We start from the raw sequence: 17,668 nt of genomic DNA, 5'->3' as shown, positions 1-17,668 counted from the left end.
AAAATGGAAGTGAGTCTCTTTTACACAGCAGGAAGGTGGGTCTTTCTTTCCCTCTTACGATTTTGCAGTTCTGTTGCTACCGAAGGTAGAAACTGAAGGGCCAGGTCCAGCGTGGTGCCTGGCACTGGCACAATAAAGCATCACGGAGAACTCAGGGGAGGAGCAGAGGCTGGAAACGCCTCGCCGACTGTCTCACTTGGAAATCGGTTTGTCCGAGGCCGCGGGTGAGTCACCTGCGGAGCTGGAGCTGTTACTCACACATCTTCCGACCCGGGCACCGTGTCCTTTCCAAATGCCATGCTGTTCATTTTTGCTCTATCATCAGTATTTAAAAAGAAATTCATTTGAAACGGAACATTTTGTTCTAATGCAAAGTCCCAAAATCAAGGAAAACCCTCAATCCAGAATTACAACATGAAAAGGGTAACATCACATCAGCAGCTCCATACGGTAACTACTTCGTCAAGTCAAAAGGGTCATAAGAGATACATGGTCTTGTGGCAGAGGTGGGGTTTTTTTTTTTCCAGCTTTATTGAGATATAATTCACAAACCATAAAACTGCCCCCCTTTTATACAACTCAGTGTTATTTAGTATATTCAGAGCTATGCAACCATCACCATTTCTGGAAATTTTCATCTCCCCTGAAGAAACCCTGTATCCATGAGCAAGCACCCCACCATTCTTCAAGTCCAAGCCCCTGCCAGCCCCTCTGAAACCACTATTTTCTGTTTCTGTGGGTTTGTCGATTCTGGACATTTCCTACAAATGGAATCACACGGCATGTGGTCTTTTGTGATGGCTTCTTTCACTTAGCACCTTCATCCATGTTGGAGCATGACCAAGTGCTACACTCCTTTCATGGCTGAATGTTACCACTTTGTATGGAGGGACCACATTTTCTTTTATCTATTCACCAGCGGGTGGACATCTTCATCTTTTGTCTATGATGAATAATGCTGCTATGAATATTTGTGTCCAAGTTCTTTTATGGACATGTTTTCAATTCTCATTGGTAAATACTGGGAACTGGAACTGCTGGGTCACGGTAACTCTATTTTTGACCTTTTGAGGACGGTCAGACTGTTTCCCAAAGCAGCCGGGCCATTTTATTACTACCAGCAACGTATGAAGGCTCCAATTCTCTACATCCTTGCCAACATTTGTTACTGTCCATTCTTTTGATTACAGCCATCCTCGTGGGTTCTGGCAGCATGTTTAAAACTAAGAGCAGCAGTTAATATACTCTGGGCAAGCGTATTCTCTGACCAACCATAGGACTCCCAGGACTCAATCACCATGGGAGGTAGAACAAGGATAATACTGATCACACGTCCTGTCTACTGCCTGGATAGGTAAGGACAATGGTTCTCGAAATGTGGTTCCCAGACCGGCAGCACTGCCTGCATCACCAGGGAACCAGTGAGAAATGCAGAGACTCCACCGAGACACTGAGTCCGAGACTGCGGGGCTGGGCCAGCTCTCTGTAATTCCGGTGACCACGAGGCCTGCACACAGCCTTTCTGCCCTCAATGCCAGCTTTGACCCCCTTATTGGTAGTGATCAATATGTACCAAATCCTTCCTCCCCTGCAAATGAGGATGACAGAGACCAAGGAAAGCTTTCTGAAGGATTCAATCATGCAACTCAAGTGGAAAGTCTGTCAACGCCTTCCATTAATGAGTGAGTGACAGACACTATTGGTGTAAAATGTTCACGATAATTAATGTTGAGCACAGAATAAATATCCAGCTGGAAAGTAAAGAGGAATTTCACAAGCACCATCCGAGGCAGTAGTAACACAGATGGGATTTCCGTCATACACGATATTTTCAAAGCTCCTTATCCACTCAAGGTTTCAGAGAGCATGCACGCTAGCTCGCTGGGACGTGGATGACACAGGCGTGGCCCTGGGCAGTCACCTGAGACACAGTGACGTCTCCTCGGTACCGTGAAGCACACCGCAGATACTCAGCTGACAAAGCAAGAACCACCGCTTGTCTCTTCCCCACACTGCCACTTAAAAACCTCTCCACGCACATTTCTTACAAGCCTATGGATTCAGCTGTTAGGGACACCTCTTTGTAGCTTCATTTTTGTTACTTCCTTCAGATACTGGTCCGACTCACTGCTTCTCTCCCCCTTCGCTTGCAGCCAGGCTCACAGCAAGCCCATGTGCTCTTGCTCAGCAACTCCCGCCAGGCGGTCAGGAGAGGAAGAACCCGGGGCAGAGCCGCTAACACCTTCCATCAGGGCAAAACCGGGGCAGCTCTTCCAGCTGTCCCCTGACTCCCATCCCTCAGCAACCACCCTGTCTTTCACAGCATCTCTCTAGTCTGAGACGTCGCGGTGTCTCTGAGTAGATTCAGAACCTTCTGGTAAGCGTCCAGGACGGCCTGAGCGGTGGGTCTCTCTGCAGGCACCTGGCTCTTACATGCCTTGTGAATGTCAAACAAGTGGAATCGGACCATGTCGCTCCCCTCCACGTGCCCCAGAAGGAAACTGGAGACGTCGGGAATCTTCCAGATGTCAGTCTTCTCGTCATACGCAGGCATGAGGTCGTCCTGGAAGGGCACGTCCTCTCCAAAGGGCCACAGCTGCTCTGGGGCCACGAAGTCCCCACGGAGCTCCCGGTGGCCGCACTTCACCAGGGCCCCGGAGCTGCGGTTCACCAGCGGCAGGGCGTCCAGGTCGTTGAGCACGATGCTGAAGTTGGCGGTCAGCAGGTACTGGGACAGGGTCTTGGGCAGGTCGCTGGAGTCGCACATGACCAGCGTGCCCAGGGGGCTGCGGTGCAGGAAGTCGAGGACGGCCACGTAGCCCAGGGCCAGCTGCAGCCGGTGCTGCCACGTGTTCAGGCTGCGGTACTTGGCGAGGCTCAGCGTCGCCTCCAGGTTGCCCAGGGTGCCCAAGGGGTGGTACTCGGTGAGGATGGTGTTGTCATCCTCACAGTAGCCCAGCAGCGTGACCACGTGCTCGCTCTGCAGCGCCCGCAGCATCTGCAGCCCGTGCAGGAAATCGTCTCTCACCTCCGGCCTGGTGAGCCGCGACAGGGCCACCTTGCGTTCCTTCCACTCGGACAGAAACACCTGCAACAAAGCCACAGAGAAGGTCAACCCAGAACCCTCGTTGGCTGGTGAGCCAGGAAGCAGATGCCTTGAGGGGCCGGATGTGGTGCAGAGGATGCACAGAGCCAAGCGCAGGCTGTTCCGCAGACTCGCTTGGGAGCCGGACCAGACGCTGGGCGAAGGCTCGGCCTGCAGGCGGCGGGGCAGCTGGCCCGGGAGCGGGTCTGTGGGATGACGGGGCTGCAAAGCGGATGTGGAACATGGGGGTCATACCCCGGAGAGGGGGCTGCACGTGCAAAGACAGGGAGTAGCAAACAGACCCCCAGTTGGAAAGCAGGGCTGCGCGATGCAGGGCCGGGAGGGAGAAGACTGGGGAAGGGGCGAGTGGAGAGCTGGAGAACCCCGAGTAGGGAGTGAGTCCAGCCAGCCCCTCACACCGGCACTGCCACTCGCCTTAAAAGGTGCAGAGGAAACCACAAATAGGAACGGCTGTACGCAGGGAACACGCTTTAACACGGTCATGCTTTTCCGTGACTTTGGCTGGAACAGCAGGAGCTGAAACGACGCACGCCCTGGGCCAGCTGTCCTGCCACCGCTGGCCGGCGAGCAGCTGCCCCACACGGCCGTGCGCGCACACTTCTATCATGGGGAAAGAAGAAAGAACCGCTGACCCGCTGCCCGAGTCCCCAAAGGGAAGGCAGGGGCTGCAGAAGAGAAAACAGGCTCCAGGCCAGGACCCGGCTGCCCCGGGCTGTGTCCCTCTGGCCTCCATGTCTTCGTAGTTAAAATAAAGGTTATGGAAGCAACTTGGGGTGTAGTTTTCAAGAGACTTCGGCACTTAAATCTAAGGCAATAATCCGAAATACACAAAAAGCTCTAGAAATAAAAATCTAGCATTATTTATAAAAGCCTAACTGGAACCTGTCCACCCATCAAAAATTGAGAAGCGGTCCAGTTGTGCAGGGCCACTCAGGGAAGGTTATGGGTGCAGACGCTATCTGATGGAGTTTTCACAGATACAAGCAATGTTACAGATGAACGGGACACACAGTGCTTTTATATTATTGTTCTAACTGCATAAAACAAAATTACACAGAAATCTAAGGACGTTTTCTGTTCTCTACATACTTCCCCCCCACCTCCTTTATACCTTTCGGTATAACAAGAAAGAATATATACTACTTTTATATTTTAAAACATTCTTTAAGGAACTAAAAAATACATCAAATGGAGGAGGTAGGCTGGAGGACTATGAAGATTTACTGTGGGCCTGAGAAGGAAGGTTCATTAACAGAAAAACCCACTAAACTGTCGCTGTTGATCATTTATTCAAACAGTTGTCTTTCAAGACATTCTCCAAAACCCAAATCTGAGAAATTTCATTATAGATAATTTCTACTAAGAAGTCAAGTTGCCCTTGCTGCTAGAATCACTGTATGTTTCGTGAATGCATTTCTTTTTTTTTTTTTTTTGTGAATGCATTTCTTAAATTTTTATATGGAACACATTTTATTCTCTCCACAGAGCTACACAAGCACTGGATTTGATCTCTGACTCCAGTAAAAAAATCCTGTTTCTGTTGCGATCCATCACTCCCTTGGGCTCCCCTTCCCCTCAATGGCATTAGCTTTTTTTTTCATATAAAATGGGGATCACTAAAGAGACGCTGCTATGGTTTTTTTACACATTTATTCCACAAGAAATGCGGGAGAGCTTCAGCCACAGGCCTCATGACTTCCTCCCGAACCTCGCTTACATCACATTCACTTTTGTGCCTCAGATAAATGAAAAGATTAAATACTACTGATGTTTATTATCAAATATCATTAGTCTTTGGGATCTCTCACAAATATCTGAAACCTCCAATATTACATATTCCAAGTTAGGGGTTAAGAATCATTTCTCAGCAATCTACCTTTTTAAAAAATATTATAAAAATAATCATGAATACTCTTCTTGATAAAAGTTCAAATATGGAAGGAGTAGAACTCCTTCCTCTGAATTTAATCCCCGGCCCAAAGGGAACTAGTTAACTGTCTGACTAGTAATGTTCCAGACATTTTTCTTTGCTTTTACACGTTATTAATACCCATTTATAAAACAGCACTTGAGTCTGTTATATAAAATGGGACTACAATACATATATATAGATCCAGGTCATTCTTTTTAAAGCTTCAAAACATTTCATAGTATGGGTGTACAACCTACACTGGTGTACGTTAGGTAAGATTTTACAGAAGGTCTTTGTTTTTTTTTAAACTGAAGTATAATAAAAATTCATTAAATTTGGGACAGATGCTGCCAGGGTGGCTTAGGTTCATTTTTCTACACAGCTCTGTAATTCTACATAGGCATTTAATATGACCTTATGTGATCTATTTTTAAAGAGTTGATGTATATCTAAATCATTTCCCACTCACTTCCTATTAACAACAGTGCTACAGTGAAGAGCCTTATATTCACATCTCTCTGCACACACGCAGATGTTTTCGTAAGTTAGGGAAGCAGACGGATCACTGAATGAACCCTGTGTACCATCGGACCCTTCAGGGCCTGGGCCAACACGCGCCTTCTCCCATCGTGCGTGAATCTTACGTTCGAGCCTCAACCACGCTGCGGTGGCCGCCGCCAAGTCACTGCAGTCGTGTCCAACCCCGCGCGACCCTACCCACAGCGGCCCACCAGGCTTCTCCGTCCAGATTCTCTGGGCGAGAATCCTGGAGTGGGCTGCCATCTCCTCCAGCCTTACTAAGTGCTACCAATCTACCAGATGAAAAACATTTCCCTGTTTTCATCTGTATTCTCCTGACGACTAATTCATCCCTGGGCATTTCTGTGTGTCGTCTGTGGAAAGTCTGTTCACTGTCCTTCATACTATCTTCTCTAGGATTGTTTGCTTCATGCTTATTAATTTCTAGGAGCTCTTCATGTATCATTCATGTGATTCTTATTATAAATGTAAAGACAAATTTTAGAAAATAGTTTACATGGTTCTTTGCAGTACAAAGTCTAATCTGTCTTCATTCATTTAACAAGTTACTTATGTCAATTAAAAAAACTGAAGTAAATCCCTGGCCATGTGAAACTTACATTCTAGTGCAGGAGGCAGATGATAAGAGAAAATAAACAGGAAGTGTGCAAAGTGCACTGGGAGGTAAAATATGCTTTGGAGAATAATGAAGCAGGGAAGGGGGAAGAGTTTACAACTTTATTAGCTTGGGGAAGCTCTCCCTGGGGTGATGCTCAAACAGGAAGCTGACAGAGGTGGAGAAGGAGCCAAGTGGCTTCTGCAGACCACATCCCAGGCAGCAAGGACAGCGGGGCGTGGCCCCTGGAGATTCGTCCACAGCCTGCAGTGACAGAGCCGCGCGGGGTGGGGGGGTTGGGGGGGGAGGCTGGGAGCGGCCCTCGGTCGCTGAAAGGACTGGAGAAGGACGAGGTGCCCTGCACGGAGGAGCAGAGCAGAGGAGGGACACCACTGGGCGTGGTTACACACACGGCACTCCAACTGCGGCGTGAGCAGCCGAAGCGGGCAGGCGCGGAGGCAGAGAGCCCCAGCTGGGGGACATGGAGACGGGCAGGCACCAGGCACGGGGCCCTGGGTCGGGAGGGGCTGAGGCAGGAGCCCCGGAAAGGCCACATCCTAGCTCTCTCCCACGTGCAGAGACACTGGAACCTCTGAGGGGCTGAGCCTGGACGTGGAGAAAGGGGGATGACAGCGGTGCCTCCCGGGGCGGGGAAGAGAGAAATGCTGGGACCAACACACACGTGGCATTAAATATGAAAGGGCTAACCAACAAGGCTCTACCGCGGAGCTCAGTATTCTGTAACAACCTATATGGGAAAAGAATCTGAAGGACAGATGAGTGAGATTTCACTGTGCTGTACATCTGAACAGCCTACTGTAAATCAGTAATACCCCAATATAAAATTAAAATTGAACTTAAAAGAAAAAGGAGGCCTCCTGGCCGTGGTGTGAGTAGCTGGGTGGTGGGGAGAGGGGAGGAGGCTGAGGGGATGGTCTGCCATACACCTAGCGTCAGAAGTCTTTCAACATCCAAGATTGGGGGAGGCAGGGGATAGGAAAGTCCAGGGTTCACCAGGGGATAAAGGCAGGAACGGGGCCGGATGAGGCCACCCAGGCTTCAGCACAGAGGAGAAGAGAGGTCCTGGATGAGGAGGCGGCTGAAGGGTGGCGCTGCTTTTTCACACACTTGTGCTCCAGCCAGCCTTCCACAAGAAAAACATCACAATCGGCCCTTTCTGGGGTTGCACAAAGCTAGAGGGCGACAGAGGAAGAGAAAGAACTGAATCGGTTCTTCTGATGGGCGCCAACCCAAACGCTGTGCCCCTGTAAAGGACCTTTTCACGCTGTTCATAGGTTTCTCAAGGCAAGAATACTCAAGTGGTTTGCCATTCCCTTCTCCAGTGGACCACGTTTTGTCAGAAGTCTCTACCATGACCTGTCCGTCTTGGGTGGCCCTACAGGGCATGGCTCATAGTTTCACTGAGTTAGAGAAGGCTGTGGTCCACGTGACCAGTTTGGTTAGTTTTCTGTGATTGCAGTGTTCAGTCTGTCTGCCCTCTGATGGAGAAGGATGAGAGGCTTATGGAAGCTTCCTGATGGGAGAGAATGACTGTGGGGGAAACTGGGATCATAGATAAAGCAAGGAAGTTCCAGATAAACATCTACTACTGCTTTCTTAACTATGGCAAAGCCTTTGACTGTGTGGATCACAACAAACTGTGGAAAATTCTTTAAGAGATGGGAATACCAGGCCACCTTACCTGCCTCCTGAGAAATCTGTATGCAGGTCAAGAAGCAACTGTTAGAACTGGACATGGAACAATGAACTGGTTCCAAATTGGGAAAGCAGTATATCAATGCTGCATATTGTCACTTGGCTTATTTAACTTATATGCAGAGTACATCATGCAAAATCTGAGGGTGGATGAAGCACAAACTGGAATCAGGATTGGCAGGAGAAATATCAATAACCTCAGATATGCAGATGACACCACCCTTATGGCAGAAAGCGAAGAAGAACTAAAGAGCCTCTTGATAAAAGTGAAAAAGAAGAGTGAAAAAGTGGGCTTAAAACTCAACATTCAGAAAATTAAGATCATGGCATCCAGTCCCATCACTTCATGGCAAATAGATGGGGAAACAATGGAAAAATGAGACTTTATTTTCTTGAGCTCCAAAATCACTCCAAAATCAGATGGTGACTGAAGCCATGAAATTATAAGATGCTTGCCCCTTGGAAGAAATGCTATGACAAAACTAAACAGCATATTAAAAAGCAGAGACGTTACTTTGCTGACAAAGGTCTGTCTAATCAAAGCTATGGTTTTTCCCATAGTCATGTACGGATGTGGACCATCAAGAAAGCAGAGTGCCGAAGAATTGATGTTTTTGAACTGTGGTGTTGGGAGAAGACTCTTGAGAGTCCCATGAACAGCAAGGAGATCCAACCAGTCCATCCTAAAGGAAATCAGTACTGAATATTCATTAGAAGGACTGATGCTGAAGCTGAAACTCCAATACTTTGGCCACCTGATGCAAAGAACTGACTCGTTGGAAAAGACCCTGATGCTGGGAAAGACTGAAGGTGGGAGGAGAAGGGGACGATGGAGGATGAGATGGTTCGATGGTATCACCAACTCGATGGACGCGAGTTTGAGCAAACTCTGGGAGTTGGTGATGGACAAGGAAGCCTGGCGTGCTGCAGTCCGTGGGGTCCCAAAGAGTCGGACATGATTGAATGACTGAACTGAACTGAAAGTACCTTAGTTTTAAAGGACAAAAGCAGCAGCTGTGAAAACTACCGGAGGTCTGTGAGGTGGGCACACGGATGCTGTCAGAGAGGAGGATGCCCACAAGGGAGATGTGGGGGCAGCGGGGTGGATGGAAGGTCAGGAGGCCGCCCTGGGCCGGACGCTGCACAGGCCCTGGGGTCCCAGGGACAGATGGGGCTCCCAGGGGAGCTGACACTGCACTCAGAACACTTGTGCCATGAGGGCAAATTTCAGCCAAAGAAACAAAACCTCAGTGACAGCCTTTGAGTGCCCTTCACCTTAACAAACCAACCACACTGCGCGCGGCTGTGTCTAGTGGGAGTCTGCTGAGATCCCCTAAAATCACGTCTGTCCCCAAACAACAACCTGCCATCACTGAAGCTACTCAAAGACCTCCTTCAGGGTAAAAACCAATGCCAAAAATGTTCTGCATGAGCCCAACAACAGAGAAACAAGTGGGGAGCCCACAGGGTCCCTCTTTGAAGGAGACAGAAATTACCTGGCTTCAGGTCCTCTCTCCACTACCTCCCTCCCTGGGGACATCTTCACGCCCACTGCTGTCAACACCGACCCAAATCTATGCCTCCCCCCACCCCGAGTGCCAGATTTTACACCCAGCGGCCTGGCCACCTCACGTGCATATGGGACCTCCCGGGCGCCGCTGACCCTGTCCCTCAGCTGCCCCCCGCCAGGCACCTCCATCACCCCGTCCCTTACACCCCATGGCCAATCTAATGGGATGGCCCACGGCCTCCGCCTGGCAGGGACAGCCAGAACCCAGTGATTCCTCACCAGATCCAGTCGGGCCGCAGTCCCCACGCTCCCCACCCAGGCCGGCACCCCCGCCCCCCACACCGCATGCAGGGGCAGCGTGCCCAAGGCTGGGAGCCCCCCAGGACCCTCACCTGACTCCTTCCTCACATCCTGCCTCTGGTCCCAAGCCAGCCAGGCACGGCCTCAGCTCATCCCCAGGTTTCCTGCTGGACCCTTGTCCCCAGATACCCACTACCACCTGACCCCCTGGGATGACAAGCCCACAGCTCTCTTCCTTGCCCCAAGGGCAAGTTTCAGCCAAAGAAACAAAATCTCAGGGTAACAGCCTTTTGGTCGCCCTTCATTTTAACGAACAAGCCACCATCCTTAACTGACTTCCAGAGTCATCTTGTCTCAGTTAACACGGGCACAACCGCTGCTGAGACACGGCCCATGAGACGGGGCTCTGGAGGCTTCTAATGAGAACTGAATTGGCCCCTTTGGTTTCTCTTTTTGAAGTAAAAAATTCTCTTAATCAACATTATAGCACGCTGACAGAAATCGCAGCAATTGCTTTTTCCATCTGTCTCCCAGAATAACGGAAATAAAACAGAAATAAACAAATGGGACCTACTTAAACTCAAAAACTTTTGAATGGCAAAGGAAACAATAAACAAAAGGAAAAAACAACCCACAGACTGGGAGAAAATATTTGCAAATGATGTGACCGACGAGGGATTAAGTCTCCAAAATTTACCAACAGCTTGCTCGCATGACGCTTAACAGCATCAAAACAAAAAACCCGGGCTCTCCTGGGGGATCAGTGGTAAAGAATCCATCTGCCAGTGCAGGGGACGTGGGTTTGATCCTAGGTCTGGGCAGATTCCACATGCCTCGGGGCAACTAAGCTCGTGCGCCAGAACCGCTGAGCCTGTGCTCTAAGCAACAAGAGAAGCCACTACAAGGAGACACCCGTGGACCCCAACGAGAGCTGCTCCCACTCGCTGGAACGAGAGAAAGCCCACGCCCAGCAGTGAAGACCCAGCGCAGCCCCCAAACATAAATAAAAAGAATAAAATATAAAAATAAAGACAGAGGTAATAAATAAATAAAATGGGTAACCAACGAGGACCTACAGTACAGCACAGGGAACTCTGCTCAGGGGTGTGCGGCAGCCCGGACGGGAGGGGAGTTTGGGGGAGAAAGGATACAGGTATGTGTTCAGCTGAGTCCCTTTGTGGTTCATCTGAAACCATCACAAAGTTGTTAACTGTCTACACTCCAAGGTAAAATAAAAAGTCTTTAAAAAACAGCACCATAGAGATGGAAAAATAAGAACCAGAAAAGCTTGCCCCAAATCCTCCTTCAGCACTGCACGATTTCTATCATTTTTATATTTTTTCCGTATATAATCTTGCAGATGGAAACAGTCTTGCACTGCTTTCCATTTTGCTTTTCTACTTATGACAGCATTCTCACGCTGTGACACGGGGTTCCTAACGGCATTTGTTGACTGGAAAGGCATTTGCTGACCCCCTACAAGGGGGTGGGCCACCCTTTACCGGGATGACATCCCCGCGGCCAGGTTTCTGGGGTGATGCCAGCCGCCCTCCCCACTGACGGTGAGCCGGACTCACCGTCTTCACAGCTCCCTCCCCGACGCGCTTCAGCGGCCTCACTTCCGTCCTCAGCTGCTCGCAGGACAGCCACGGGGAGCAGGTGGTCACCTGCTCCATGCTGAAGTGGCCGGGCGGGCAGCGGCCGGGGTGCTCCGCAGGGCCCCGGGGCACGGTGACGAGCCGGTCGAGGCAGAGGTAGAGGACGACGTTCATGAGCGCCATGGACAGCAGCAGCCCCACGGCCGGGGGCAGCTCCCTGGGCGCGGGCCCCTTCCTGCCCTCCGGGGGCCCCGTCTCCATGGCGCTGCGCTCCGCTGGCCCCTCAGATGGAGACAGGCACAGTCACAGCCCAGCCTGTCTCAGGAAGGACAGAGGGGCCCGGGGCCGCTGTGAGCATCGGGGTTTGAGAGAAGCAGCTGCGTGCCCGATGCCGGCTCCTCCCGGAGCCCCGACTTTCTACTGCAGGTTCGAGCAGAAGGCAGTCCCGGGCCTGTCGGCCGTGTCTCTGTCTCCCCCACAGCCGCCTGCATGGAGTAAAGACAAGCCCTGAGCAGCCAGCAATGCTAAGAGGAAAGCAAACCGCGGCTCTGGAGACGGCAGGGGAGAAGCTGGGCTGGGGGCTGTGTGGGATGCTGAGGGGCTGCGGTGCCCCTTGGGAGGTGCTCAGAAGCCCCCTGATGCTTTTAAGCAGCAAAGGTGTGAAAGGGTGCCCTGGGAGGGGTGGGAGGGGTGGGTGGGAGGCGGGCCGGTGGAGGCAGGCGCTGCTGCCTGGGTGGGAGGCGGGCGGGGGAGGGAAGGAGCCTGGATGTCCGGCGCCGGGCCCTCCAGGAGCCCGGGGTGGACGCTGGTTGCCACCCACAGGGGTCAGGGCTCTTTGGTTTGAAAGCGCTCTGCCTCTAAGTACCAAAGAGGAGGTCTGTTGAATAAGACTTGTGACTCTGCCATGGTCTGAGCAGCCCGCTTCCCCCGGGCCCTCCCGGCCAGGGGTCTCCCAGGCTCCCGAACTCCGGGGCAGTACAGCCGGGCCGGGAGCCGAGGCCTCCCCGCCAGCCCCTCTCTGCCCCCCGGCGTCCCCTGACCTCCATCACTCCCTCCTGGAACCCACTCCTCCCACACGTCTTAGGCAGTCCATACGTGCCCTGCTAGGGCACTGCCAAGCTCCAGGCCACCCTCTCTGAATGACACCTGCCTTCTCACTGCAAACTGTTCTCTGCAAGCGCAGATTAGCAGAGAAGTCTATAGCCCCAGGACCTGTCGGGGAGCCTGACACCCCGCTCTCGTCTGGAGCAGCTAAGTCACTCTGCCTGGAGAAGCCACTTCTGTCTCTGACCCAGAGTTGAGCAGAGGGGATACAGCTGTTATTCTGTAGTAACTTTTAAGTGGAACATAAGCTTTAAAAATACTGAGTCACTATGTTGTACGCTTGAAACTAACAAAATAGTGTAAATCACCTATAATTCAATTAAAAACTTAGGTTGAGACGTAATTCACACACTATAAATTTGACGTTATCACCTCACACCTGTCAGAATGGCCATGACCAAAAATGACCAGAGATAACAAATGTTGGTGAGGATGTGAAGAAAAAGGAACACTCTGACACTGTTGGTGGGAATGTAAACTGGTGCCGCTGCTATGGAAAACCATGTGAAGGTTCCTCAAAACAATAAAACACTAAAATTAGAACCATCATATGATCTAGCAATCTCACTCCTGGGTGCATATCAAAAAAAACCCACAACCCTACTAATTTGAAAAGATACATGCTCTGTCCATAGCATCATTATTCACGATAGTCAAGACATGAAAGGAATAGTAAGTGTTTGTCAACAGAGAACGAATGAAGATGTTGCATGTATTCTTAGGTGTATATATATAGAAAATCTCAACACGAAAAGATAAAAATATACCTCCCAAACTCAACCCTCCCCCCTCAAATCCGCTCTTTTCAGTGCTCACAGTCTCAGAAGTGCCCGCTGTAATCTCCCAGTGACCAGGCTGCAGGTGCCGGGTCAGCAGTGACAGCGTTTCTGCTCAGCAGGGACTGTCAGCAGTGAGGGACTCGTCTCAGCCACACCACCCCAGACTCGCCAGACCGCGTCTCCCCTCCGAAGCTAAGCAGGGTCAGGCCGGGTTAGTAGGTGGATGGGAGAAGGGAGGACTCTTCCACGGGTCAGGGTACTTTGCCCTGATCAAAAGAGAACGTGGGGCTTCCATCATCTCTGCCGTCACCGCAAGGAGCTCGGGGACCCCCGGCTCTGCTCCAGGCTCACTCAAGCCCCTTCTCTCTGGGACGAGGTGGGGTGTTCACCCACGGCCCGCGTCCTGCCAGCAGCACCCAGTGACGGCCCGGGCACTGTCTGCTCACCATCCTCGAGATCCCGGGCCCGCATCTTTCTCACCGGAGCCCTCCCTCCAGGCGTCTCCCAGGACTCCAGTGGACTCTACGACGCCGTTCGTTCACCAATCCAGCCTCACAGTCTCCGGAGCGTCTTCCCCCAAGGCCTGATTCTTAGAAGGTGACCTGCAAGAAACAGGCAAAACTCTTGCCGTCTCTCTGTAGCATTTAAAGCGACCAAGAGTGTCTCAACTTAGACCTGAGGTCAGAGACCAGAAGAACTTTTTCCCATAAAGGGCCAGACAGTAAAAGTTCAGCTTTAGGGGCCAGAGCGGTAATGGAAGGACCGCAGCACTGGGACACGCGGGGCGTGGAGCGGCCGGGCAGAGCGACCGGGGGACGGTTGCGGTCCCTCCATCCGGCCGCCAGCAGCAGCCAGGCCCTCCCGCACCAGTGGGCAAGTGTGGCTCTGCTCCAGCAAAACTCTGCTCACAGACACTCAGATTCGAGCCTCAGTCACAAGACTGTTCCTTTGATTTTTTTTTTTCCCCCCAACATTTAAAAATGTGAAAGGGATCCTTAGCTCATGGGCCACACCAGAATGGGTGGCCGGGCAGCAGCTGGCTGGCCTGCCTCAGGAGATGGCATCCCTCGGGGTGTTGCAGGCCCCTCTTCCATTCCAAGCCTTCCACGTGGTCTCATCCATGCACATGGCTCAGGTGGCCCCGTAGATGCAGATGGTTTCCAGCCTCTGCTGTGACCTGGCTCCTTCTCTTAAAGCATCACTCAGCTGGGGACCCCTCAAGGTCTGGGACGTCCACCCCTCAATTCCCCCTCCTGTCGCCAGCATGCCTGCCATGCAGGGGTCCCCACTATGAGGGGCACGCAACCAGGGAACTTGATGTCACCCTCCCCTAAGCATGACCGACCAGTCACCATCGACAGTCGCTTCTCCCCCAGAAAGCTCCCAAATCTGCTCGCTCTCCCCTTCCCTCACTCCCCCACCCTGATCTAAGCATCTCCTACCTGGGCTTCTGCGACACTCTCCCACGGGCTCTACCACTGCTTTCTCTTTTCCAGTCCATTCCCCGCAGCAAACAGGATCTCTTTTCTTTCCTGAAATGTTGCAAGCACAGAAAAAGTGAAAACGTAGACCATGAGCAGCTATCCGCTCTGTCAAGTAACACTGCGTCCCCCTTTTTAAAGAAATAATGCCAACAGGGTTAAAGCCACGTACCCCTCGCAGTCCTGTTCTGCTCCCTCCCAAAAAGCAACCCCCATCCTCAAGTGGGTGGGTCAGCGGCTTAACTCTGGTCCCTGCACCGGCAGCATCAGGAGCATCTGGAACTTCTGAGAAACACAAGTTGTTGAGTCCTCGCCCTGGACTTTCTGAATCAGAAACTCTGAGGTGGTGTCCAGACATCTGTGTTGACACAGGTGACTTGGGCACCTGTTGAAGGTTCAGAGTTCCCATGCGTGCTTTTTATTTTCATCACATGGATGTGTGCCCCTAAATAACAACACATAACGCACGAATGTTTCCAAGCTTTACACAAGCGGTATTGTCCTTGTAACCACAGGGGCCTGGTTCCAGGACTCCCGTGAACACCAACGTCTGCTGGGGTTCAAGTCCCTCCTATGGAATGGCACAGTGTCCCCTTATCAGGGATGCGGAATACACGGAGCGCCAAGAGTACATCCTTGTAAACTGCTTCTTTTAAAAGTCCAGCCTTACGTTTCTGAGGTTTTACCCAAGCGCCTACATGAAACGCTAGTTCACCCTTGTGGACTGACTATACCACCGCTGGTGAAGCAGCTTTTACACACACTTCCTGTGCCCGTGTGGAAGACGTCCTCTCTGGTATACACAGGGTCCTCATGAAGCACAAATTTTGTCACTCTTGGCAATAAAAACATTTGACAGCCCCTCTCTGCCCTCAGGTGCTTCCCCTGGTGGCTCAGACAGTAAAGAATCTGCCAGCAATGCAGGAGACCTGGGTCAGGAAGATCCCCTGGAGAAGGGAATGGCAACCCACTCCAATATCCTTGCCTGGAGAATTCCATGGACAAAGGAGCCTGGCGGCCTAGAGTCCAGGGGGCTGCAAAGGGTCGGACATGAGTGAGCAACTAATACTTTCACTTTCTCTGCCCTCAGAATAAAGTCCAGACTCTGATACCTACCCCGCAAAAGATCAGCCGCTGTGCCCCTCTCCAGACCCAGCCTGCACCCCACACTCCCACCCCTGGCTCTTCTCATCCCTGCAGGCCCCCATGTGAGATGCCTGTTCCTTCCTCCTTGACTGTGAGATCCCCGAGGACCCTCCCCTGCCTGCCGCATGTACCCAGGTATCCCGGCGGCTGGGGGGCAGCAGGCAGTCGATCCTTTAGGCCCCCCTTTAGGCCCCCCGTCTTCCCAGCCTCAGGCGCCGCCTCCCCCTCCTGCGTCACTCCTACCGTGTCTGCGCTCCTTCTCTTCGCGGTGCCGGCGCCCTGTCGCTCTCACTCACCACCCGCTCCGCGGACTGGAGCAGCCCCTCACCTCCCAATCCTACTCTGCACCTCCAGGGATAGATTCAGATCTTACAAGGGCTGAAGCTTCCTTTGTTTTCTTTTGGAGGGACATCGCTTTCTTCTCTGCCGCTCAAGGCTGCCAGTCTCAGGACACATTCACATCTTCGAGTCTGCGCTGGACTCTCATCATTACCCCTTTAACCTTTTTGTCAGCTTGACAGCCGTGCGCCTCAACAGCCTTTCGATGATCCTGAAGTCCCCTCACGCACTTCTGAAAACCATCTCAGAAAGACACACAACCAGAAGTTCAGCTAACATTTCAATGTCTGTCTGACACAGATTCTATGAGCTAGATATAACTGCTGCTATTCCCATTTCACAGATAAGAAAAACCGAGTCAGAGTGAATTACCCAAGGTGACTAAAACTGTACACAGAAAAGTCAAGCTTTCTGGCCTCAAGTTAACTTTCTTCCTCTAAATCCTACAACCTCAGGCATAGGACTGAATTGAATACAGCTGGGTCACTGCAGGGATTAGGAGATCGATGCTGAGACCCTGAGGCCCTCCATCAACTTATTAAACAAGTCTTTTACCCACTCCATCACCTGATTTTTTGTTTGTTTTAAAGGTATATTTCTGGAGTAGGCTGCCCAGAGTTAAGGGATAAGGTTGTATGGCTGAGGGAATGTTCTTGCCCAGAAAAAAGCAAAATGACACGGAAAGCTACTGCTTAGACCCGTAGGATTTCTGACAATAATTAGAAAAAACTGGTAACAGAAACAGTGGAAACCACTGCTATACATTCACAGCTTAATTTTTTTTTAAAAAAGAGACGGCAGTGGGAGGGAGGAAGCTTAAAGAAAAAGAAAAGCAATGGAACAAAAATGGTGTCTGCCAACTACAGAATATCTTATACAACCAGGGAAGAAACAAATTCGTGCTCCACAATACAATTCTAGTTGTATCCCACTTTGCCAACAAAGCACAGGTACATTAATACAATTATTTTAAATATTCTGGATGCCTGCTTAGCCTTAAGGTTCTAAAGCAGAGGTCAAGGGTGGAGAAAACGAGACCACCAAAGAACACGGCTCAACCCTTCTTTTTCAAAAGTGGGGACAGCAGACGACTACACCGGACCCGGAGCCGCATCCCGGGGGCAGCGCGGCGCCGACCACCTCCGGCGGAGGTGTCCGTCCCGGCGGAGTGTCCGCCGCCTCCAGTCCGGGTCGGGCGCCGGGCAATACGCGGACCAGCTGCCCCCATTCTCGCCTGCAGCCCCTCGCCGCTCGCTGGCTACACGCGCGGCTCCGGGTGCGGGCTGGCGCTACGCGTCGACCACCCTACCTGCGGTCCCCTCCCCAGATCGGCCGGCCGTCCCTCCCCCGGGGCCGCCGCCTCCTTCCCTGGGACCGCCGCCGCCGCCCCTACCTGCGGTCCCTTCCCCCGGCCAGGCACGCGGGCTCCTGCGCCTGCGCGGCCGGAAGCGCGCCCGGCAGGACCAGCGCCAGGCTGCCGCGCGGGCTCCGTCTCCCGCTACGCATGCGGAAAAGCCGGAGGCCGGAACGCAAAGCAGGAGT

The 17,668-nt window shown here is 51.8% G+C and overlaps 2 protein-coding genes across 16 annotated transcripts in view; both read right to left on the bottom strand.

The window, feature by feature from the left end:
* Window positions 1-4,925, bottom strand: part of LOC122432250 (60S ribosomal protein L17-like) — a 15,393-nt gene extending 10,468 nt beyond the window's left edge. Inside the window, exon 1 of the mRNA XM_043454042.1 lies at window positions 4,915-4,925. The gene's annotated coding sequence lies outside the window, so the exon portion shown is untranslated. The remainder of the gene's footprint in view (window positions 1-4,914) is intronic.
* POMK (protein O-mannose kinase) lies at window positions 894-17,668 on the bottom strand. Of its 15 annotated transcripts, none has more exons than XM_043454032.1 (8): window positions 17,520-17,668; window positions 16,031-16,358; window positions 14,814-15,086; window positions 14,603-14,692; window positions 13,607-13,762; window positions 11,257-11,762; window positions 3,521-3,706; window positions 894-3,088 (listed from the first exon to the last, which is right to left on the bottom strand). In XM_043454032.1, exons 6-8 carry the CDS (start codon window positions 11,536-11,538, stop codon window positions 2,318-2,320), a joined length of 1,239 nt encoding a protein of 412 aa, XP_043309967.1. In that variant the 5' UTR covers window positions 11,539-11,762; window positions 13,607-13,762; window positions 14,603-14,692; window positions 14,814-15,086; window positions 16,031-16,358; window positions 17,520-17,668; the 3' UTR covers window positions 894-2,317. The 15 variants fall into 15 exon arrangements, with proteins under 15 accessions (XP_043309967.1, XP_043309962.1, XP_043309965.1 ...); XM_043454027.1 differs by having other exon boundaries at window positions 16,031-16,369; window positions 17,520-17,652; XM_043454030.1 differs by having other exon boundaries at window positions 13,641-13,762; window positions 16,031-16,369; window positions 17,520-17,652.

Source organism: Cervus canadensis, chromosome 31, assembly GCF_019320065.1.
Source record: "Cervus canadensis isolate Bull #8, Minnesota chromosome 31, ASM1932006v1, whole genome shotgun sequence".
Classification (NCBI taxonomy): Eukaryota; Metazoa; Chordata; class Mammalia; order Artiodactyla; family Cervidae; genus Cervus; species Cervus canadensis.
This window is presented reverse-complemented; position numbering and strand designations above follow the sequence as displayed.

Excerpts from the sequence above, each read along its gene's own strand:
- POMK (XM_043454032.1), bottom strand. The coding sequence starts at position 11,538 with ATGGAGACGGGGCCCCCGGAGGGCAGGAAGGGGCCCGCGCCCAGGGAG. Across the intron at positions 3,707-11,256 it reads GGGAGGGAGCTGTGAAGACG|AAGTGTGCGCGCACGGCCGT; the intron begins GTGAGTCCGGCT and ends TCCCCATGATAG. Across the intron at positions 3,089-3,520 it reads TTTCCTCTGCACCTTTTAAG|GTGTTTCTGTCCGAGTGGAA; the intron begins GCGAGTGGCAGT and ends GCTTTGTTGCAG.